At 43.0% G+C, this 23,193-nt stretch overlaps 2 protein-coding genes across 2 annotated transcripts in view; one reads left to right on the plus strand and one right to left on the minus strand.

Moving 5' to 3' along the window:
* The window catches only part of LOC126542022 (integrin alpha-9-like), a 72,352-nt gene extending 53,204 nt beyond the window's left edge, over positions 1–19,148 (plus strand). Inside the window, exons 22-27 of the mRNA XM_050188988.3 lie at positions 471–578; positions 2,795–3,025; positions 3,801–3,923; positions 7,015–7,113; positions 9,504–9,626; positions 11,214–19,148. Of these exons, the coding sequence (XP_050044945.1) occupies positions 471–578; positions 2,795–3,025; positions 3,801–3,923; positions 7,015–7,113; positions 9,504–9,626; positions 11,214–11,426 (897 nt within the window). The 3' untranslated portion in view covers positions 11,427–19,148. The remainder of the gene's footprint in view (positions 1–470; positions 579–2,794; positions 3,026–3,800; positions 3,924–7,014; positions 7,114–9,503; positions 9,627–11,213) is intronic.
* The window catches only part of LOC126542023 (integrin alpha-9-like), an 89,848-nt gene continuing 81,997 nt past the window's right edge, over positions 15,343–23,193 (minus strand). The window contains exon 27 of the mRNA XM_050188989.2: positions 15,343–21,795. Within this exon, the coding sequence (XP_050044946.1) occupies positions 21,631–21,795 (165 nt within the window). The 3' untranslated portion in view covers positions 15,343–21,630. The remainder of the gene's footprint in view (positions 21,796–23,193) is intronic.

Here is a 23,193-nt window from a genome sequence, read left to right on the forward strand (position 1 = left end):
TTTAAATTCAACAGTTTTTATTCAGGTCGACTCGGTATTGGCATAACTTTCGCCCCCTCTTAGCTGACTTGCACACATTTTGTTGTATATTCTATTGGGCAGGCCACTATAACCACATTAGGCTATCTGTCCAAATAATTTTGTATGCGCTTTTGTGTCCTTGATAATAAGGTTCCATTTATTAACTTACTTACCTTGCTTACTTTACCTTACCTTACTTTGCTTACTTACATTACTGTACTTACTGACGCTTCTTTATCTTACCTTACTTACTTACATTACTGTACTTACTGACGCTACTTTATCTTACCTTACTTTACTTACTTACCTTACCTCATTTTGCTTACTTTAGCTTACCTTTGTTTACCTTACTTACTTACTTATTGATAATGACAGCACTTCTGTATTTCACACAAAGAAGAAATAACACAGAGTTTACCCATTCATGTCTCCTTTTCTGTCTTTTCCAGCTCGCCAAGCTGTACGCAAGTCCAATACAGCAAGTTCAGCTATCTGTCCGCGTGCCCTACGTTTTCAGCGAATCGGAGAAACCCATCGCCTTCGTCAAGCAAATTAGGGTATTTACGGCTGTCACATATTTAAAAGAAGAGTATATCGGCATCTGCCTTAAAGTGTCGCATATAATACTAAACTTAGCTTATAACATACAATTTCGGAGCTGTTAAATAGGCAAAGAATATTGTTATCTACACCTAATAAGACTATATTGAACACTTTATTTTTGTTGATTTAAGAGAAATAAGAAACATTTATAAAATCTTTTGCGAACCTTAGTACCTGAATGTAATGCAAGAAGCAAATTTAACGTGCTAAAATTCGGAAGCCTTCGTAATATATACGGTATTCTACGGTATATTGTGTTAGGCGCCGATCTATTCATGTGATCACTCCTTGATACAAAAAGAGAAAAGCCACGGGTAACTATAGTTGCCACATCCTTAAGTGTTATTTTCCTTTTTAATGCAATTCATCAGTTTAACTTTAACTCCATCGATGTCGGTTGTTTGGTTGTTTCAGTGAGCTTACTCAGGATTCAAAATGCCGTCCATATTGGCGTTATGCGCGTGGCAACCCACGTGATATATATATATATATGTGTGTGTGTGTGTGTGTGTGTGTGTGTGTGTGTGTGTGTGTGTGTGTGTGTGTGTGTGTGCTTGTGTGTGTGTGTGTGTGCGTGTGCGTGTGTGTGTGTGTGTGTGTGTGTGTGTGTGTGTGTGTGTGTGTGTGTGTGTGTGTGTGTGTGTGTGTGTGTGTGTGTGTGCCAGAAGGTCTAACGAGCCTGAATGTTTTTGAAAGATGCTGCCCTTCATAAGTGGCCAGAATGCCTGACAGTACATTGAGATGAGAATGCTTCACTTCGACTGCACTCTTAAACAAATATACACCCTTTGAGGTGTATATTTGCCACACAACAATAATCGTCATCTGTCTTGCCGCGTTTTTTTTTTTCTTGAAAACGCTGCGCTCGCTACTATCCTGTCGAGAATGCTATGTCATGCTGATAATGCACATGCCGTTCGTGACTTGGAAGTACCAGGTTCGCAGCGTTAAAGAAAGGAAATGCGGGCGCAAGACAGATGACGATTATCGCTGTGTGAAAAATATACACCCCAAAAGGTTCAACTGCTTTTAGAGTGCAGTTTGCACTCTTAGACAACTGTACACCCTTTCCATCTTTCACTTCGACAAAACGCTTAGCAAAAAGCTAATAGGTGTCACAGCCAGTGGGCCCCCTCTCCTACACTCTCAATGGCAAAGCCAAGAGCTGATATTCTACCCTGACCAGGCGATTCTCCGTCAACATTTGCAATCGTATGAGACAATATACTGAATTCAAGCGACGACAGGAGGCACTGCTTAGATGTACTGATTAAAACCCCTTAAACTTCGTAAAGTAGTGCCACGCTTTGAAGAATGCCGCCTCCTCCTCGCGCGCTCTGGCTGAGGTCGCCGCCGCGTCGCTATTGGCCTAATAGCATCACGTGGGCCCTCGAGCCTTGCTTCAGCGCCATTTTTGCTCGAAAAGCGTCTACGGCACGGAGGAAGGAAACTAAGGAGAGGCCCTACCCCCTCCGCGCGCTAGGAGAAAAGTGTGGCGGAAATGACGTAGTAGGTTCTCATTTTTTTGCTGCTTTTTTATTTTTTTTGTTGTATGGCCACGCCTTTTGGGCCACAATGGCGGCGTTGTTATGGTTTTGAGCGCTCACACGTGTTGCTCTGGTAGGTTTCGGGCAGTGGCAAAGGCGCTGAGTGGGTGGGTTTGCGTTAATCACCGTGTCTTGTTGCGATGTGTTACCTGCACCGTGCTCTGTCAGATGTTGCGCGAGCGCGCGACACCACGCGCAGCGCGGCGTGGTTTCGCGAAAGATGTAAACAAGAGAGGAGGGTGGCCCAAAAGGCGGAGCATCGCCATGAGCAACGCCAAATTCCGGCTTCACTTTTGCTTCACAAAGAGTGACGTCAGGGCCTCTCCTTAGTTTCCTTCCTCCGTGGTCTACGGAGTGGCGAGGAGCGAGCGCATGTTAGCGCCGTTGCTACGCTCGAGCAGTGTATGTGGCGCCACCGTCGAGGAGGGAGCGTGAAAGAGAGGAGAAACAAGAGGAGTGAAGGCGGAAGTGGAGAGTGTCGCAGCTTTACGAAGTTTAAGGGGCTTTAGTACTGATTACGGTGTGTGTGTGTGTGTGTGTGATTGATTGATTGATTGATTGATTGATTGATTGATTGATTGATTGATTGATTGCGCTGGTCCCATTGTTCTTGTGCTGTGCAGGTGTTGCAGGGTGACCTGTTCGTGCCCGGCACTTGCCGCAACATGGAGGGAGTGGTCAAAAGCATCGAGGGCGACCAGGCCGGACGAAAGAGCGACGACGATTCGCGGCCCGACGTGCTCGCCACGCGGAACGGCAGCCTGGGCGGCCGCGTCCAGCGGTCGGTGCCTGAACCCGAGTCCCCGCACTCCGAAAAACTCACCGCTCTGCTCTACCAGAATGTGCCGCCTCTGGTAAGAAACGTCGAGTTTAGCTGGCGGAATGTCGCTAGTCAACGTCGAAATGTCGCTGAAGTCAACGTTTCAACAAGCCTTCTTGTCGAAATGTTGATTTTAGCGACATTCCTTGTTCAACTACTGCTCGTCACTTCATGCCTGCAGTTTCCTGTGAACTTATTTCTTGTTTTGGTATCATTAAAGGAGGTTTCTGACATGACGTCGCGGAAATAAGCAAACGTAAATGCATGGCTGGCGCATTCATACCTTCTTTTTAGTTTAGTTGGACAGCGATGTATTGGCCACTGCGGTCTTAGCGTACCACTGACTACAGACAACCTCATCATTTCAAGCTTCACTCAAAGGTAGTTTTCTTCTTTGCAGCGATAAATAAACAAATAAATTTAAAGAACTGGCTTTTGCTGAATTTTTAAATGAGATAGTTTTTCTGCTTCAGTATGGATAATTATGGATAGAAAAGATTACCAGCAGAGGAAATTAAAATTGATCCACATTGTCTAAAATTAGTTACAGGTACATAAAACGCCTCTTTAAGTAATTACACGAAAAGTTAATCAGCAGAATACTGTTAACTAACATTGGTTCTGACGATTATCGCTTAAATTTCGAACTCCGCCACTGCGAGAAGCACAGTCTCTAAATATCAACATTTCTTTTTTTTTTCTCGAATTCTATATTTTTAATGAACTGAGACAGTCGTCTGGGAGGAAAACGCGCTGCACATGTATCGAACATCCTATGGGTAACATGGTCGAGCTTTCTCTCCTTGCAGAACTGCAAGACTTCACTCTGTCACGAAATCAGATGCAACTTCGGGCCGTTTCTCACCAGACAGAAGATTGCCCAGATAATACTGTCTGTTGTCGTCAACATGGAAGAGTTCACGAGACAAGCTGTGAGTATAAGCTTAGGTCTCGTGTTTTTCGTTCAGTCGGCTGATATACCATGGCTTGCTATCACTTTTCAAGCGAAGCATCTATTATTGGTTCACAGGTGGCGTTGTCGCAGTCACGCAAAAACCCAGTTGCTCCTAGAGCAGAGCAGGTGTGGGAAAGGGCGTTTCGATTAGTTGACAGCTGCGCCGGCGCCGGAGTGTGAGTCATTAGTAAGGATTCCAGCTGCATAGGCGCGCGCTCACGCCACGCGCGCAACCAATCAGAGCCGTTTCGCTTCAACCGGGTAGGGAAAGGGCAGGACAGGGTTTCGCGCGCGCTGCGCCGGCTTCGTTTCCGTTCAGTTCAGTCTCGGAAAACGGCTGGGACGGCCACGCATTCTGCGTTCCCCCTAGGAACGGGCAGCGCTGGGCGAGCGGCAGCGAGAACTCGCCCGTGAAAGGGCTCGCCGTCGGCGCGCCGATCCAGCCGTCACGTGCGCAGGTACGGTCACGGCACGGTCACGTGCGCAGGTACCGAAACTATGCAATTTTCTACCGTGTTCCAGCGCGTGATCACGCTCTGCGATCCGCTTATTCTGTCTCAGTATTCGTGTAGCACTGAATTATACCACTAGTCATGTTTCCTTGTGCACAGTGCGCAAATTCGTGCGCTGCGTGGACGAGACAACAGCTCGTGCGCGGCGTGGTCAGCGGAAATGCGTAGCGCAGGAAAAGAAAATCGAGGAGAAAAAAGAATGAAGGCGGGGCCTGTGACATATGTGTCACGCGATCCTCGAGGTCCGGTATGGGAGAACGCAGGGAAGGAATTGCGCTTGTGGAGGCTAGACGGGGTGAGTGAAGAGAGCGTCTAGCTTGGCAGTGGAGCCCGCCTGCTGAAATATTGATATCTCGGCTATTAATGAGCCGATTTGAAAAATGTTTGTGGCAGAACGCTCCCTAAAGGACATGTAACAACTTCCAGCGTATAACCAAAATTTGCCATGGGGCCTGGTGAGGGGCCCTTTAAAGAAACCCGGGTGGTCCAAATTTCCGGAGTCCCCCACTACAGCGTGCCTCATAATCATCTTGTGGTTTTAGCACGTAAAAGCCCATAATTTTTTTTACCTACATTCTCGGTTTAATACACGTCAGGATACTCGCGGTTTCCGGAGTCCCCCACTACGGCGTGCCTCATAATCATCTTGTGGTTTTAGCACGTAAGAGCCCATAATTTTTTTTACCTACATTCTCGCTTTAATACACGTCAGGATACTCGCGGTGGAATACAAACATCACTTGATACCCATAGACACATATCGCATTCACTGAACGTTTATGCAGGGCGTAGTACGTAACTTGAGCCGATGTTTCCAACAATACTCTCACGATCTGTGTGAGCGATAGGAATGGTTCAACGCATTTCTTATATTTCTATAATTCCTTGGTATTACAGACCGTTGCTGCAAGCAAATTTAGACTGCCCCACCAAGCTACCGTTCTAGTTTTTTTTTTTTCGCATTGTAAAGCGGATACGATGTTTAACACGCAAAGGTTGGCCTCCTTTATAGCATCATTTCGGCTATCCTCTCTCCGTGTCCATTATTCCCATACCCCTTCCTCCCTACGCTGGCCGCTGCTGAGGCGTTAGCAGCCTCAGCTTCTAATTTTCTAGTAAACAAACGATCAATCATTATTACTAATTCATTCCAAGCGATCTCCATGCTCTGAAATACCAGGCAACCAGAACAAAGCAAAAAGACAATCACTATATTGGCAGCACGCGATACCACTCAACATGATCACCACTAACCTCATATAATGATTAATTTTGTCTCATGGGCATTTCGTGTTTGCAAAATGTTAAGTTGGCTTTCTAGCATAGCAGCGGTATACAAAACAAGTTGGCAGTGACAATGGCAAACTGAAAGATTCATTTATTCACTCATTCGATCGGGTCGGTTGGTCAGTCGGTCAATGCTACACAGAAGCGCACTGAACGAGAAAGCAACCGGGTCATAATTTTAACAACGGTGAAATGATAATATCACAACTCCTATTCTTTGGGAAATTAAGCATTGTGGAGAAACCAGGTGAAAGTTTCTTTGTTTTATTTTTTTCAACTGAGTCTATTCCAACTCTCCAGGTCACGCTAAAATACCGACTGTACGGACTGCAGTGGCCATCAGCGTAATCGACGTCCTGTCGATACGGTGGGGCTACCGGGTCAGACCAGGAATCGGTATGGTTCATTTGCAGCACGTCTGAGGGCACTCGTTGTTCCGCAGCACCCAAAGTATTTAAATCTTTAGATACACCATAAATATTAAAAGAATTGGCTTGATGGCATGTGCCAGCGCCCGATTTCGAAAGGAGTACTCACGTCATCATCATCTTAACTCTCTTTGACAGCATGAGACGGTGGCCGCGGGATACACGCGTTTCGCCCATGTTACATGCATTTGACTTTACCACTAGGCGTCTAGGCAAATGAGAAAATACAACTTTAAACCTCGCACGATGTCTTGTACATGATGGCGTTCTTACACACTTGAGATGCAAACTGGCGAAGCACAACAGTGGCAACATGTCGGATGATCATTCGGCTGGCACAGCATGTGTCAGCACGCCATTTGTTCCGTTGACAGAAAATGTGCCCATAATCGACAGGAAACCAACAACAGACGTCTAACAATGAACTGTGATTGGATCACGCGGTCGTGTTCTCATCCCTTGCCCGCACTCTGCGTAGTGGGTCTAACATTTAACCAAAGTGGTGTATACCTATGGCGTATACCACATGTAAGCACAAACCGAACCTACACTCTTGTTTAATTTGATCATTGTCAGTACGCACTGTATAACATAAGTGATCACTCGTGCCTCCGCATGAACGAAGGAAAAACGATATATATATATATATATATATATATATATATATATATATATATATATAGAGAGAGAGAGAGAGAGAGAGCAGTGCGCGAAAGCTAGTGTGACCCAACCAATTTGGTGCTTGACAACCCTCTACCTGGTTACGAGCCTCTCAGTGTCACACGACGCTGATCTTTTATATGTAATAATTAGCCACCTGCCTTTCATTTGCTACTTTAAGGGTTCCTGGTATGCGTTCAGCGTTGGCTCTGAAGGTTACCTGAAGATCCTGGACAACACAACCTTCTTGACTGACCCTCAATCCCGCAAGGAGATTCGTGTAAGTCATCTTGCTTTAGAAGTACTGAATGCTGGGCTCGTCAGTATGTCAAATTGTTTTGCTAAATATTCTGCGATTATTGAGATAATCTTGTGTACATTTGTAAGCAAAAACAAAGGCAGCTTCCTAGACTTCAACACTATGCGCTGTTTACTTTCTTGTCTCACTTTCGTCACAAATTTTGATATGCAGTGGTCAGACACAATTTGTGTCATGGTGCGCACCATTTGTCAATCCGTGTGATTAAATTACTCTGTTTTGAAATTATTTGATTGAAATAACTGCAATATTTTCAACTAGTCAATGTCAAGCTCAAACTTCTGAGTGCATGTTACATTCATCAATCTGTTCTACAATGAGGAAAGCAACGATAATCTGACAAGGTGACGACACCACTATAACACAGAAAATTCGGTGATGTCACTGATATTGCAGCGAATGGCCAACACTTTATGATTTTTTAATAGCTAATTTGTAAATAATTTTGAATTAAACCTCGCAACGTCTTGCTATGCGATGGAGTAGGGCTGCTCTTTTTATAAAACAAGGATTATCATTCACAAAATCTGCAGTACGTCACTAAATTACGGCACACAGCCAGCGGATAGCGTGTGGGAAAGAGATGTTGGCTACGTAAGCAGGTGCCTACTGCTATGCTTCTCTGATGTGTTAACTCAGGTTTCCTCACTGAACAAATGTCAAGAGTTACAAAAGAGCAGCTTATTCTTCTAGCCAGGTTCAATACCTATGTAGCCAGGTTTAGTCAGGTTTTACGTAGTGTGACGTGCAAGCCCACACGTGCGCACTCCTTGACGATTCTGTCGGTCCAGAGGCTCACACTCATGTGGCAAGGCATTGTCTATGGCGCATGACACCATGCTGATGTGTAAATATAGTGTCCGCATTCAGTGCCCTTGACAGCTTCAGCGTCACAAGATCTCATCACCAGCTCTGCTTATGTCGTATATATACGCTAGTATACCATTGCTATACACTAAATCTATTATAGGTGACCCATCCAGATAGCCCAGTGACTATGGCGTTGCGCCGTTGAGAACGAGGTCGCGGGTTCGCACACGGCCGCGGCGGCCGCTTTCAGACGGGGGCGAAATGCTAAAACGCTCGTGCACCTTAAAGAACCCCAGGTGATCAAACTTAATCTGGAGTCCTCTCCCCCTACAGCATAACTCACAATCAAATGTCGTTCTGGCATCTTAAAACCCCATTATTATTATTATTATTATTATTATTATTATTATTATTATTATTATTATTATTATTATTATTATTATTATGTGCACATGTACATGTCTTCGCACATCTGTTCGCATACTTTCGAGTGAGTGCTACTGGGTATAACACAGACAGGCGTGCATATAGTAACTTTCACGTAATATATACAAAAACACTATCTTCAGATGACTCCCCTGTTCACTCCTAAATAAACCAAACCACTTGTGGCGATGCATTGTGCCTGTTGGCTAACTACGTGGCGATGTGGTCTCCTCAGCTCTGTACAGCAGGAACTGCACACACAGGTGTCAGTGTCAAAAAAGAAATGAAAAACAAAACTTACGCATATCTGCGTATACTTTGAGCAAAATTAACACACTAGACCTCAAACGTCCTCCCCTTACTGGATTTCACCTATTGTCCCTTGGCTTGTTCCATCTCCTTTAATTCCTAAAAGCTACCACTAAAACGGTGACGTATGGCTTGATTGATTATGTGCTCGGCCACCTGGTGAGAGTGTTAGTGTGTTTTATAATTACGGACCTTAGTGTATGTAGTGACCTGGTGACAGTGCGGCACTACTCAGCACAATCATGAGCCACCGTGATCTCCAGCGTGGAGCAACACGCCGCGCCAGAAATTTTGGAGGCCATGTAGCAGCTAGCTATATTGATTGTTGGGGCTATTTATGAGCTTTAGTGGTGAAGCAGCACACTGGCAAAGACAATGCGAAGACACAAGAAAACACAACACTCTCTGTTTTTTTTTTTGTCATGTTGTGATTTCTAGTGTGTCTTCACACTGACCTTGTCAGTGCGCTGCTTCACCACCAAGGTATGATGGTTAATTACCAACTCACCCAGCTTTCCACATTACTGAACTTCATTTATGAGCTGCCGGATTAGTTTCATTGTAGAATGCCCATCTCCCAAGCAGCACACACAAGTTTGGATCCTGCCCATGGTGCAATATATATATATATATATATACATATATATATATATATATATATATACACATTTAAAGTTTGCCGATGATATCTTGCAGGCAGACACATTCTCACGCCTCGAAAACACTTGTGAGCTTGTGATGCGGCGGCATAAGCAGTGTTTTGCTGAAATAAAATAAAACCACATTTGTTTGTTTTCTTCTGTCAGGTGGCAACTGTCTTCCAGAAGGAAGGCCCTCCACCGGCAGAGAAGGTGGCCACTTGGATCATCGCAGCAAGCGCCTTCTCTGGCCTCATCCTCTTCTCTCTGATTATCGCTGGACTGGTTCACGTATGTATATAATAACCTGAATGAGCTTCAACAACAACGTACCAACAATAACTGGTATTGGAACCTTTAATGTTTACACCGTTAAGAACCCTCGAAACACCCGGTTAAATTTAGCAAATAATGAACAGAAGCTTTCTGCACAGTTACATCATAGCTTTACGGGTAAATTTTACTCCGAAAGAAACAAGAACTGCTAAACATGCGAGCCCGAAGCACGAGGTGTGTTTCTTTTAAATTACCAATGTTTGATTGTGGGACAAAGTCGCATTTATTTTTCTTGGTAATGTGGGTGGGTGCCTAACACACGTACGTGATCGGAAGCTTTCCAGAGTCACAGGATGCACCAAGTACCCTGCTACTTCAGCTTTTACAATGGCTTTTTGTCGGGTTTGTTGGTTGTTTTCAATGAAGTGTTTTATGAACATTCATGTTTTGAGCCCCTACAAGAGACGAAAATGCCCTGCCTCTTTATATATATATATATATATATGTTAATATATAATTAAATGAACAATGACACCAAGGACAACATAGGGGAAATTGTGCTTATTGAATTAAAGAAATGATAAATTGATAGAAATGAAAGTGGTTGAAAAAACAACTTGCCGCAGGTGGGGAATGATCTCTCGTCTCCCTTTACGAGCTACCGAGGCGCCATTTTCCATCCACTTTCTGGGGTTTTTGTGTCTTACTACTAGAACTAACCCTGAGAGTGTTAGCCAGCGCCACCACTCGTAAACCTTGGCGGCGGATGTGGAACATCCTTTCTGCTGCAGGCATCATGAGTACGTGATCTTTTTGGGTGAAGGCAACTGGTCAATAAACCCACACATGCTGCCTGAAGTCATCAATCTTGCCAGATTTGAGGCCCTCATTATGTACTGAATGAGAAGAAAGGGGATTAACCAAGGGACCGACTTTATTAATCATGTCATAAGATGCCAACAAAGACACGAAGAACAACACAGGGGAAATTCCTTGTACTTATTAATTGAACTAAAGAAGTGATAAATTAATTGATATGAAAGTGGATGATCCACTTTCACAAAGCACTCCTAAGGCTCCATTTTAGCAGTGCTTTTCTATCATAAACGTTTTCCAACACACCCAACTGACAGCTATTCTAAATGTTTTTTCTGGTACAAAGGGCCCTTCTCCATCTGTTAATATGTAACACTTTACTAAAAAAAAGCGCTTTGTCCTGTGTTTTTCCTAAGCCTTCATTTTAGCAGCGCTTTTCCATCATGCACGTTTACCAACACGTCTAACTGACAGCTATTCGACTGGGCTTTCTCGTTTGAAATTTTCAGCTGTTTTCATGCCATGCAGCAGTCTGATACTTCACAGACACGATCATCAGTGCGCATGCTCTACCCACTGCGCTTTGTCTGTTGACAATGCTTAACCATGGTGAGAGGCCCTCTAAACAATAAAATTCATCAAGATCACTTCAGTGAATGCCAAGTAAACCTCTGTATTTTTTTTACGCATTTCACAGGTGCATAATACTTGCTTGCCAGCCTCAGAGATCGCATTTTGCATGCAACGGAAGGCTCAAAATGTTCTGTACATCTCATTTCCCTGCAGTTGGGCTTCTTCCGCCGGCGACAGCGCGAGGCACTGGAGAAGCTTCTGCAGGAGGAGAACGACAATGAGTGGAACGAGTTCACCGTTACGAAAGCCGACGTGGAGGCTGAGAAGGAGTTCTTCCGCAAGAGCATGATGATGGGTGCCGCCGACCTGAAAGTGCTCCAGGAACAGATAGAAGGCAGTACCGAAGATGTCAAGGATCTTGGCTGAGCATGACTAGCATAATTGCTGGTTGAAAAGTGGCACATCAATGCCTTGAATGGTTCAGCACGTGTTGTATTAATATGGCGACAAGTGAAGTGCAAAGTGTGACCTCTAAACTTTTCGTCGTCCAGCGGTGACGGTTCTGGGACACCTTGCACCTCTCATTTGAGACTATTCCCTGCGAGGCACACAGGAGACTGCACCTAGCTCAGAGGTGTGCCTGCTACCTGTACGATTTGTGGTGACAATGTTCTGTTGGACTTTCTTTTTTCTTTCTTCTTGCTCTGTGCCCATTGCTTTGGAAAGTAAAAAAACAAGACAGATGCAGAACTATAATAGGAACATGCTGTAAAATATTTAATCTAGGTCATGACAGTGCAGAACATTACTCTGACGGAGTGCTTCCTTGTATCAAGCGCCAACCTGGCCTCAATGCAAGCTCAGCAGCAGAGTAAAAGGTACATCACAGTATACAAATTCATGGATATAAAATGCTTCCATGGTTCAAATAGCCCAAAGTGATTATTACTGACAAGAGACATGTCTCTTCAAGCCTGCAGATCCACATTGTGATTTTTGCAAGTTTTAACTGTACATTGCCAGTTTGTATGGAAAGCGTTTGTAGCAGTGACCTGAATACACTATGCAACGTGTACCTATACCTAAGAATAACTTTGCATGGCCGTTGGCTAAAATATTTGTTAGTGTACCATCATGTGGCTTTCGCCTGCATGTTGCAACAGTACAACTGTAGTGCAGAACGAGATATGGTGAACCAGTAGCACATATACACACTTTCTACTTCTCAGCCTTATTATAAAAGTGCAAGGACAAATGATTGAAGCATTAAATTAACGTAATTCAACTAAAACCAAGCTTGATATGAGATATATGGCAGGCAGAAGGAAGAATGCCACTATCAAAACTTTGTCCTTGCCAGCAGTGATTTCGTTGGTTCATGAGTGCTTAACACTCTCAAGACCTTGAATGACAACATGCTTAATTTTATCTTCCTTTTGCCTGCAATCCACACGTCATTGTGCGCATATGCAGTAGCCTAACAAACATGTACTGACAGGTAGCAAATGCTAAAGGCAGCCAAAAATATTTTCGAGGCAGTTTGTGGGAAAATTTAATTTCCTTTATTTCCATGCACTTCATGGGCAAAATTCTGCTGTTCCATGAGCATAAAGTCAAGTTATTTTAGATTTTCTACTGGAAGTAATATTTCGTTATGTTCACATACCGTGCTGCTTAATTCCTTAAAGAAGCAGGAGCTGTGCATGGTAGCTGTGCAAGAATAAAATTGGCTTCCTTTCTGCAGTCAACATGCTGTTGCAATATATGGTATGCCCCTTTTGACCAGCGAGTGTGGCACGTTTCTCTTGCTCTTCTTTAATAACAAATGCTCATGTGGTGAATTATAAACCAAAATTTATTGAATAGGCTTCACCAATATCAAGACACTATCAACACAACCCTTGTGCATATTGCAATTCATTATATCATATGTCCCTGCTAACGTTGTCCAAGCTACTCAATGAAAAAAGCGACTTAAAAAACATGGTGCAAGATAGAATTAAAAGGGCTACGGTGTTTGGCAGTCACAGGTCTGACAACTGAACACTGCAGGTCTTACGATATTATCTCGCACTGTGTCTTCTGCATATATATATATATTTTTAAACATCTTGACTAATATTAGCTGGGACACCCTGTATGCAAGTTTGAGTCAATGCCTTTGCTATGTGTAACAGAATATGTGGTTTCTGCATAATAATTCCATTAGAAGTCAAGCAAAGATTGTGGTTCGACAACCAATCAGTTGATGAACGCACTTGATTTCAGGCAGTACATAATGAAGGATGGGTGATGATTCATGCTGTGTACTTATAATCTGTATTACTGCAGTGGTCTCATTTTACTAAGCATTAAATAGTTAATGATAGTAATATTTATTTGCATAGTATATATAATATACATGAACATGCTCATGTATTGTATGTGGTCATGTACTGATTGCAACAAGTACTGGTCTTTTCTTGTTCATTCTATATGCGAAGTCCAGCTGAATGCGACCCGCAGTAACTAGTCCTGCGAGAATTATATACTAACAGTAGTGTTATCTGCAAGTGGGAAAAGCCAAAGTACCTGCTCTTTGAGTGACCATGGAATGGTCATTGGGTCATAATTCAGAAAATTTACCACTGCTAGCAAAAGTTTGGTGAATCATACAGCACCAAATCAACATTGCCATAACAGACTTGCTTGAATAAATATGTGCTATGTGCCAATTTCATCACAAGTAGAAGACAACACTATGTATCATTTGAGGCGAGGCACTAGTGCTATTTACAGTATTAAAGCATGCTAGTTGTTCGTAGTTTTTTTCTACTCTTACAACAGTGTCATATTTTTTAACACCAAGCGATGCTTTATAATCATGTATACCCCAAACAATAGACCATGTTAACAGCCTTTGGAAGCATTCCACATTATTTTGTTTTCTGTTACAATTGCAAGTTTGTATCAGTGGTCATCTTTATGGATCTTCATGTTTTCACATTTCCTCTTAACTTGAGTAAGTGGTGATATGCCGAACAGGATTGCACTGTATCTGTGATGTGTGTGCACAGCTTTATTCAAGAGCAATGGTCATCTTTTCTTGCTGTGCTAACTTTGTGATTTGTATTTCACAATTTTTTTCAATGCACTAAACATGTCTTGTGCCTGTTCTGTGATGTCCTGTTAGATTATTTATGTTGTTCATGTAATGAGTCATTTATGCCTTAAGAAAGCAATCATGCAAACCACCAATGTGAACTTTAGATTCAGTTTTGCATTATGATTACAGGTATTTATTACCCTGTTCTAGTGCCACCTTCACATGGCCCACAACATGAATGCCACATTCATACCATATCCTGCTAGTGATAATCTAATGCAAGTTACACCAGAGTGGTGTAGTAGTCTTTTCAATCTAGAGAACCTGAAGATTCCCCTGGATGCTCCAACTGGTTTTGAGCTGCCACTTGTGCATGCACTTTGTGATGGTATGTGTACAACAACCATCCAATGCAACTGGAACTAGTTGCGAATTGCGCAACTGTTCTCATCAAAGAGGGTGAACCAGCTGTTTGTGGATATGTAAATAAAGTTACAAATCACTTGACTAAGCCACCTATATTTTGCAGCATTTTCTCCTCCAGGTACAATGAGGACTGAGACACTGTGATATGAATCTTTAATTGGGCTAAAATGACTTTCATTTAGGGGTAGTAAATCATAGCATTAATAGCACTATCAACCTCAGGTCTATTTTAGTGAGGCAAAGAAGTTATTAGGTAATGTTGCAGCATCAAAATTGTTGCTGTTACAGGTATAATGTCTACGCATTACTTCAAATAAAAAAATACCAATAGTCTCAAGATTCTTCACAGACTTGAGTCATTTACTGCAATAAGCAGTTGACCTGAAATTCTTATCGCTCACTCCACTTCTCTCACTGCTTCTGCAAAGGTTTCCGGGTGTTCTCTGAATGTTCAGACTTATTGAGCACTGATTTTCAGTCATAGCTTCTGTACAATCTTCATCTTCAGCTGACCTTCAACTTCAATTACTCCATTTTGGCACTTAATTGCACCAGTTAGGACTGTCTCACGTCTTTGAAATTTTACCATTCTTATTTTCACATCTCGATTCTTTCTATTCCAAACTTTCTGTACATCTTCCTGTTTGCTGGTGACAACCACTCAACTTTGGTGCAATCAGCGGGACGTTACTTAGAGACCAAACCAGTTTCATAGGACTTGACTGCTTATCGCAGTGAATTTATGTCATTGTAATGAACACAACACGAAAAACAAAATCAGTCCATTAATTTACTGCAGTCTTGTAGACTGCCAAAACAAACATGACAAAATTTTCTTAATAAAACAGTAGACTTTATTCTGGCTCTCTAATACTCTTACAAAAAAGGTGTGTGAATATAACAGCATTGTAGAAAGACCTAACTGCAATATTTTCATGTTGAACTTTGCTACATGAAATCTATGCATGATGGCAAATTTGAGAAGCCTGATACAGCGCTCAACTACAAGGCAACATGTTCTGGCTGCAATGAGAATGAAATCAATACATGATGAGCAATGAACACAAAAAGCACACTGACAATCGTATGAACTGTCATAAATAACAGATGATCAATCACCCTGTACACTTGTCCCCACATATATGATCCATGAATTTTAAGTCATAACTCAGCAGCACAATGGCTGCATGCATGGCTTTGTGTACATGCATGATTACATGATGTTAGACATAATCACTGATATACTAGACCCTTGTCCAAAATTAGAAAAAACACCAACCACAAAATGCAGACAGCAATAAATCTACTACATGACCTAATACAAGGCAAAGGATTAATGTTAGTCTCGAAAATCTCCTAAGCTATGCCACTTGATCCCTGAAGATGTGAAACATAAGACTTGGGCATCTGCCTCAAAAACTAGCTAAACACCTAAAAATCTTATAAAAGCAACTGTACCACATAGATATTCTCTGTTACTACAGTTAATAATGGATCAAACTGCACAGAAGTATCAGAAGAAGGTGTGTAGCATCAGAGGAATTGCAATATCTTAATATGATAAAACATGAAGTGAAGTTTGACACTAACAGAGCCATGTTGATACTGCTACCAGATGTAGCACACAGATTCACATGACAGTGAGGTAAAGTTAAAATAAGTAATATTTGATTACTACCGTAAAAACCGGACTATAGGTCGGACCGGAATATAGGTCGATCCCCCAACTAACGAATCCTCAAAATGAAAAAAAAAATATCCTTTTCAATGGCAAAAGTACCGAAAGACATGACACCCTTACCTTGAAACAAATGCGACTCGGGGGGTTGCACAATGGTGACAGTATTTATTTAAATGCTGCTCGCATGTGCACCCGGCCAAGTTTTTAGCGGTTTCGCGCGATCATCGACACGCGTGCTTGTCAACACCTTATTAATGGCGCTGAGCAGCGAAACAAACGAGATACGCGCATGTGTACACATGCCCTTACTTTCGCTATTTCGCCGCTCCGTGCCGTGATGTTAAGGTGCTGACAAACACGCGGGTCGATGGTCGCGCGATACTGTTAAAAGTTCGTCGGGTGTACAGTACACAGAAGGGCACGAAGTGCGCAAGCGCTACTCCGAATCAGAGCAACGCCTTTGATCAGAGTCGGATGACGAGTGCTTCTCGCTGCCCAGTCCATAGGCGCGTGCGATCTCTACCGCTTTCAAACGGATGCATTCGGCAGTCACAGGCAGCGATCTTACACGCAGCTCGCGGACGGACTCCGCAACCTTGCCTTCCAGTTCTGCAGTCCACTGCGATCCGGCACGAAATGACGTTTTCTTTTGGTTGCTGCAAGTTGTAATACGTTGCTTTTGCCTCCGCCACTACCGAATGCTCTTTTCGGATACTTCAAGTTCGCGCTGTGCCGCCAGGTTGCCGTGGGCTTCCGCGTACTCAATCGCCTTTTTCTTGAAGGCGACGGTGAATTGACGTCGGCTTCCGCTCCCGCTCATTTTGAAACAAAATGAAAGTGCAGCCTTTAATTAATATAACTTTGCGACAATGGAAACGCTAAATGCCGGTGTGCCACAGCGTCGCCACGCCGCCGTGCTGCTGATGGCGATGGCGAAGGCGGCTGTTTACTTTATCCGCCCATTGTTGCAAGACTTCCGTAGTTTTTCCGCCAATGTCCGGTATATAAGTCGAGGGTCGACTTTTCGCGATGGGTTTTTGAAAAAAAGTTCGACCTATATTCCGGTTTTTACGGTAATTCTTTGCTGAATACCGTTGCTGCATACATGGAGCCCATTCTTAGTGCACATTGTTATTCACAATTGTTGTAAGAAAAATATATTCCTCGCACTTACATGTGAGAGAATAGAAATGGAACACCTGACAGCTTATGGAAACTTTGTGCACCTTGCCACAATGCCTTCAGTTACCTTTCTTTACTTCTGACTGTCTTTCACTCAACTTTTACAACCTTTGGATTGCTTTCACTTATGCCTGAGATTTGCTTATACAGTCCCGACACCTTACTGAAAAAACATGTGCACCCCATTGGTTAGACACCTAACAATCCCATATGACCGCGTGAGAGAATATAGAATCATTTATGTAAAATCTCACATGATCATATGGCACGAATGAGCATGTGTTTTGTAGGGCACTTAAGATGCTTGTTTATTGAGGCAGTCTGCAGAGTTTCCAGTCCATAACTTCACACATGTTTGCTTCTCTGGATATGTCTTCAATACAGCCCATTTCTCACACCACCACTCTTTGCTGCAGCTAATCAACAGTGTCCAGCACCACAGACCATGATTACCACTGCCATAGTAACATTGTCAATCAGACGTACAGTGTGTATCAAATGTTTGTGGATAACGAGATCTGAGAAAAAGCTTACTACTTCCGCAGCCTGGGCACACTACCTGCTATTACACTTCCAGCCCATAATGACACGTCTGAACAACACAAAGTTCCATGGTTTTACTGGCTATGGTCAGAAACTGATCAGAAATTAAACATTTCCTCAGATTCCATGGCTCTCAAACTTTCGATACCAACTGTAATCATAACTGCTTGCCAATTACACGCCGTCATCCTCACAAAAAAAAAAAAATGTATTACACAAGCAGCCTTCTCCCTGCTAAGCCTCTCACAGTAGTGGAAGATTAAGTAAACATTTAAATAAACTATGCATACATGCACACAGAATTGCATGCATAGACAGTTATCTACAGGATACCTGAAGAACATGTAAAACATTACATTTATGTGTGAAAGGCCGCATTATCAAGTGACCACTGTGAGGGATACCTTCACTTTTGTGGGGCGTAGTGCCTGGCTCGAATTTCAATAGAGCAACGGGTATTCTGCCCTGCGGCACAATTAACTGATTATAATCGGTTATGCCAGATGACAGAATGCCCATTGGTTTAATTAGGAGAAGAGTACCTTGAAAGCAATACTATCGCTGTGAATACCATTTAAAGTGATACTGACCCCAAAAGAATACAACCCCAGAATATGGCCACAGATTTGCCATATATGTGATCCTAAAGCTTACCGAACATGCTCAACTCTGAAAAGCCTTCGGAAAGCCAAAGATGAAAGCAGCCAGCATGAGACATCATGCAATAAGGAAGTTGCAATGAGCATAACAGTCGAATGAAATTAACAGAAAAATTTGCACCAACCTAAATGCAAGAGGAGCCACTGTTGAACTTATCAGACTGGATACCACGATTATGTAGTCTCTGCCTTTCTTGCATTTAATATGGTCCTTATTTATACTATAGCAATAACAACTAACACTTAGATTTAAAAAAAAGAAAGAGTAATTGTGCAAGAAACAGGACATAAGAAGAAAGAAGATGGACAAAGAGCTGTCTCCTTCTTATGTTCTGCATTTTGCACTGTTAATCGTTTTTTGTTGCAACATGTACCAAGTTAGCACTTTATCGCTGACCAACACTTATTTGCTAGGAAGTTTAAAAAAAGCTTTGACAAAGAGTTTTCTTTTGTATCAAGCCTATCTCTCAAAATGTCGAGTGTATCAACATGGCTATGGTTTTGATGGTCACCCGTCAGTTTTTCTTTCTTTCTTTTTTGTTGTAATCTATACACCAGTTTCTTCTACAACATCTATATACATCTTTATCTGCTTAAGTGTAGAAGGACACAATAGTGAAAAATAATATCATTCACACAAAGCTTCCTCAAAAGCCAAAACATAGCACCCTTCTCAAGGAACTTAACTCGCAGCAACGATAGAAGGACACAAGAACACAGCAGCTCCAAGTATGCCTGCCGCATTAGGACAATATAGAAGATCCCTTTACACAGCTGTTAACAAAGTGTTTTTAAGCAGCAGTATCATAATTTTCATGATAAATATATTCTGTACAATATGAGCCAAAAAATTTAGGTTGCTGCATGCCATGCAGGTCAAACTAAAAAAAAATAAAAGAAAGCGTAATGAGAGAACTAGGGCTGGAATAACATTTCTTGTGAGGAAACACTAACTTTCATTATATTTGCCATGACAAGTGGTTGGTATGTTTACAGTCCTGCATGCATGCATACAACAGCAGCTCAGCAGAAAACAAACTAAGCGACCTTGCAATTTGTGAAACAGAACTGTTAAGAAAAAGAAACATTCCAGCCCAGGTCCCAAATACAGCCAGCACCTCTAGCACATGTGCTCATCAAGAAGTTTTCTATAAGGCACAATTGTGGTATCAGCTATTTAAGTAGAGATCACAGGATATCATCACATCACCACAAACCCCAGCACAACCATACACAACCTTGTTCTAGCAATCAGCCATAGTCGCGCATGAGTCAAAGGCTTCAGTTCACTGTTGGCAGTGATAGACTTGATTCTACAAGGAACGACTGAAGTAGCCACATCATAAAACTATGCTAATCAAGCATGCAACACAGGTGTGCCTCAATTCAAGATGATGCTGATCAAAGGCCTCAGATGCAATCATGCTAGACTGAATACAACCAGACATGGCACTTGCTGTATCCATACCCTATGTACACCATGCACTGCAAATGAACATAGTCAAGGGCAGTTTTGTGAATGGAACAAAACAAAGATGTCCCCATGGAACAATGGAAATAACTACATACTGTACAACAATATAACCTTATTTCCCACAAAACTAGAAATGACCTCGTTTTTAGAAATACTACTACAATGTGATCCCTACGAAACCAAGCAATACAATGTACTACGTAAACTATGTCTTGATGTATATCTACGGCCTCTGCTGGGCTCCTGTTCCATCTTCAATGCCTTGCACTGGCTATGGCGCAGTTGGGCGTGTGCCCTCAACGCTCCGCCTTCTATGTGTCACCGGAGTGCACAGTTCAAATTTCATTTTGTATGTTAATGTAGACGCCACGACCTCCACCTTTGGTGCCTACGACGCGCAAAACATAAGCCGAACGCGGTTGTCCTCAGCGAGCCGCAGTGCACTTAGCCAGTGGACTCGTGGCGGCACCCTGCAGCGGTCGCCATATCTACGCCATGTAGCCAACCGCAGCTTGACGTCAGCTATCAGCCAATAACAGCGGTCTAAAGGAATCACAAAATAAAGCGTCCGATGACAAAATAAAGTGTCCAGAAGAGAGTGAGGACAGGGCCTTCTGTTGAAACGAGAGCGTTTGAGAGAAAGGTGAGGTCACGATCCACTTGCGAGCTCCATGCACCGTGTACGACAGCAAAACTTGGCTGAGATGTTCAAAGCAACGCATGTGACCCGCGGACTATGTTATTATACCAAGCCCGAGGGGTGGTTCAGGGCCCTTTTAAAGCATCAGACAGCTCAAAAGCATTTGTTCGGCTATTCTACAAGCAAGGGTTAAATGTATGCACAGACCAGCGGTGCACCTACGTTAGGGTTTGAATTTCTGCCTCTCCATAAAGGCCTCATAAGATAGATACCTTGACATATATTACATGATGCATCCATAAAATGTGCCACAATATATTGAAATGCCCTGAGCCATGCTAATAAAATTTTCTCTTTGATTGCTCCAATTACATTACCATTTGATACCTAAGGGCCTCCAGATGCTATATATTCAGGCAGTTGTTGCTATAAAGACGTGACAATAGGAGAATCTGGCAGTGTTTCAAATGCTCTGGAGCACTCCAAAGCTGTTATTTCAAGCAAAATTGCATGTATCAAACAGCAGCAACACAAAATGCAAGAAGCTCTTCCAAGTGTAGCCATTTGTGTTTTACTGTTCTACCCTTACTTCCCTGTTACCGATTTTACACCATCATCTGTCTTACACAACAACATAAAATATTCCTCAAGATAACCATGTACAACCAACTGGAATGTCAGAAGAACTCTCCTATTGCTCTAACTTCTAATGGTTCTAATTTAATGCAGATTGTCAGCTTTGTCAAAAATCCTAAAACAAGGCTGCACTGCGTGCTAAGGGCAACGTGTCAATGCAGAGCACAGAACAGTGCACTAGGAGGCAGACAACATAGCTAGATACCACAGGTGAAGTGCCCCAGGCAACATGACGACAATGTGACTAGCACAGATGCAATGCTTGAGCATGCTTAGGAATGGCAAACCACCAGCTGGGCTTGCCTCAGGGGTTTTCCGAGCTGAGGAGACTTGTACGGGCTTCGGGGTCATCTGAAGGAATGCTGGGCAGAGCCTCTGTTGTGGGTGAATGCGGTGCACTGCTAGCTGCTAAGGACTCCCGTTTTGAGCGTTCCAGTTCTTCCTTGGCTTCTCTCCTGAAGAAGCCACACTGCAGCAAGAGTTGCACATAGAGAAAGGAAGTTCATACGACACTCCTAAAGTGGCCATAATAACACTTCATCTCGTCAATTTAATTCCGTACAGTGAATGCTATGAGCCCTGTCAGCAAATCAAAAATGCAAACTAAATGCATGTCGCAGGATGTGGGCAAGGGCTTGCCGACAGCAAGCTGCTAAATGTTTGATTCAACCAAAGTCACGCACAGAGCAATCAGAGCCCAACAATGGACAGTCTTCTCTTCTGCTTTTCGTTCTTGGTTGACCGACATGGCTCACAGCTTTTGCTACAAGTGAGGTGAAGTATTGGCATGCCAATGTGTTTTTGCTGAGTGAATGGATAACCAGCACCACAGAAGCAAAAGTTGAATGATGCATGTGAGGACATTTAATTCACAGTGACTGCATGGAAAAAGAACAATGCACATACTCTTTTTCTTTATTATACAGGCGCTTTGCAGCTAGCACAACTGAGTACACAATACAGCAAACTCTGCTATGCCAGAAGAATGCTAGCAATGTCCATAGCGTACTGTAATACGAGCAAGCGTGGCATAATCAGCATGAGAAGTGCAACCTCAGTTGCCTCTCACTGGCAGCAAGAACTATGCATACAGTGATTCAAGAAATGAAACATGATAGCACACACTTGTATTAGCAACATAACAGCTAAAATTTTGCTGTATAATATGGTAGCATAGAGATGATGTAGGACAATAATAACAGAACCAAAAAGGAGCTCCTGTGTGATCCTCCTCTTTTTGTCCTGTGTCATTTCTGCACTACCATTGTGACACTGCTTTGCCAAATAAACTGGCAATCAATTCTACAAACCTTAGAGCTGCCTAAGTTTGTGTTACTGCAAAAGAGCTTGCATTGCAATGCTACACTGTGGGGATTCAGATGTCCTTCACACACCTCATCCCCCAGCTCACGCGTGGTGCATAGCTTGATCTCCAGGAACTGCTGCCTTAGTGGCAACATGGCAGACATGACTAGTGTGCTGGAGCTACTTTCCCGTGCAAACTGTGCTTCTCTCTCCCTGTATCAAGACACAATGCGAGCACACATCACCAGGATGCACCCCGATTGGCCGCCCGAGTGGCGGCCCCTCCATCTGAGCTCTCTTCCATTGAGCACTTCATGTCGCGTCAGATGCTCAGAGGTCCATAAGTTGGTTACATGGGACCTTGGCTCCCCCGACTTCTCAGTCTCGTGCTCAGTGGACAGCTACCCGGAAAGCCCTAGCACAGTGGACAGTCGTACTCGATCCGTCTTGAAGTGAGCCTTTGCCCGTGAACATGGTGACTCTCGCACTGTGGTGTATTTTGGGTTAATAAACTGTCTTTGTTGGTGTTCCCATACCAGAGTCTTCTCTGCGCTGTGTTGGA

This window comes from Dermacentor andersoni, chromosome 2, assembly GCF_023375885.2.
Source record: "Dermacentor andersoni chromosome 2, qqDerAnde1_hic_scaffold, whole genome shotgun sequence".
Classification (NCBI taxonomy): Eukaryota; Metazoa; Arthropoda; class Arachnida; order Ixodida; family Ixodidae; genus Dermacentor; species Dermacentor andersoni.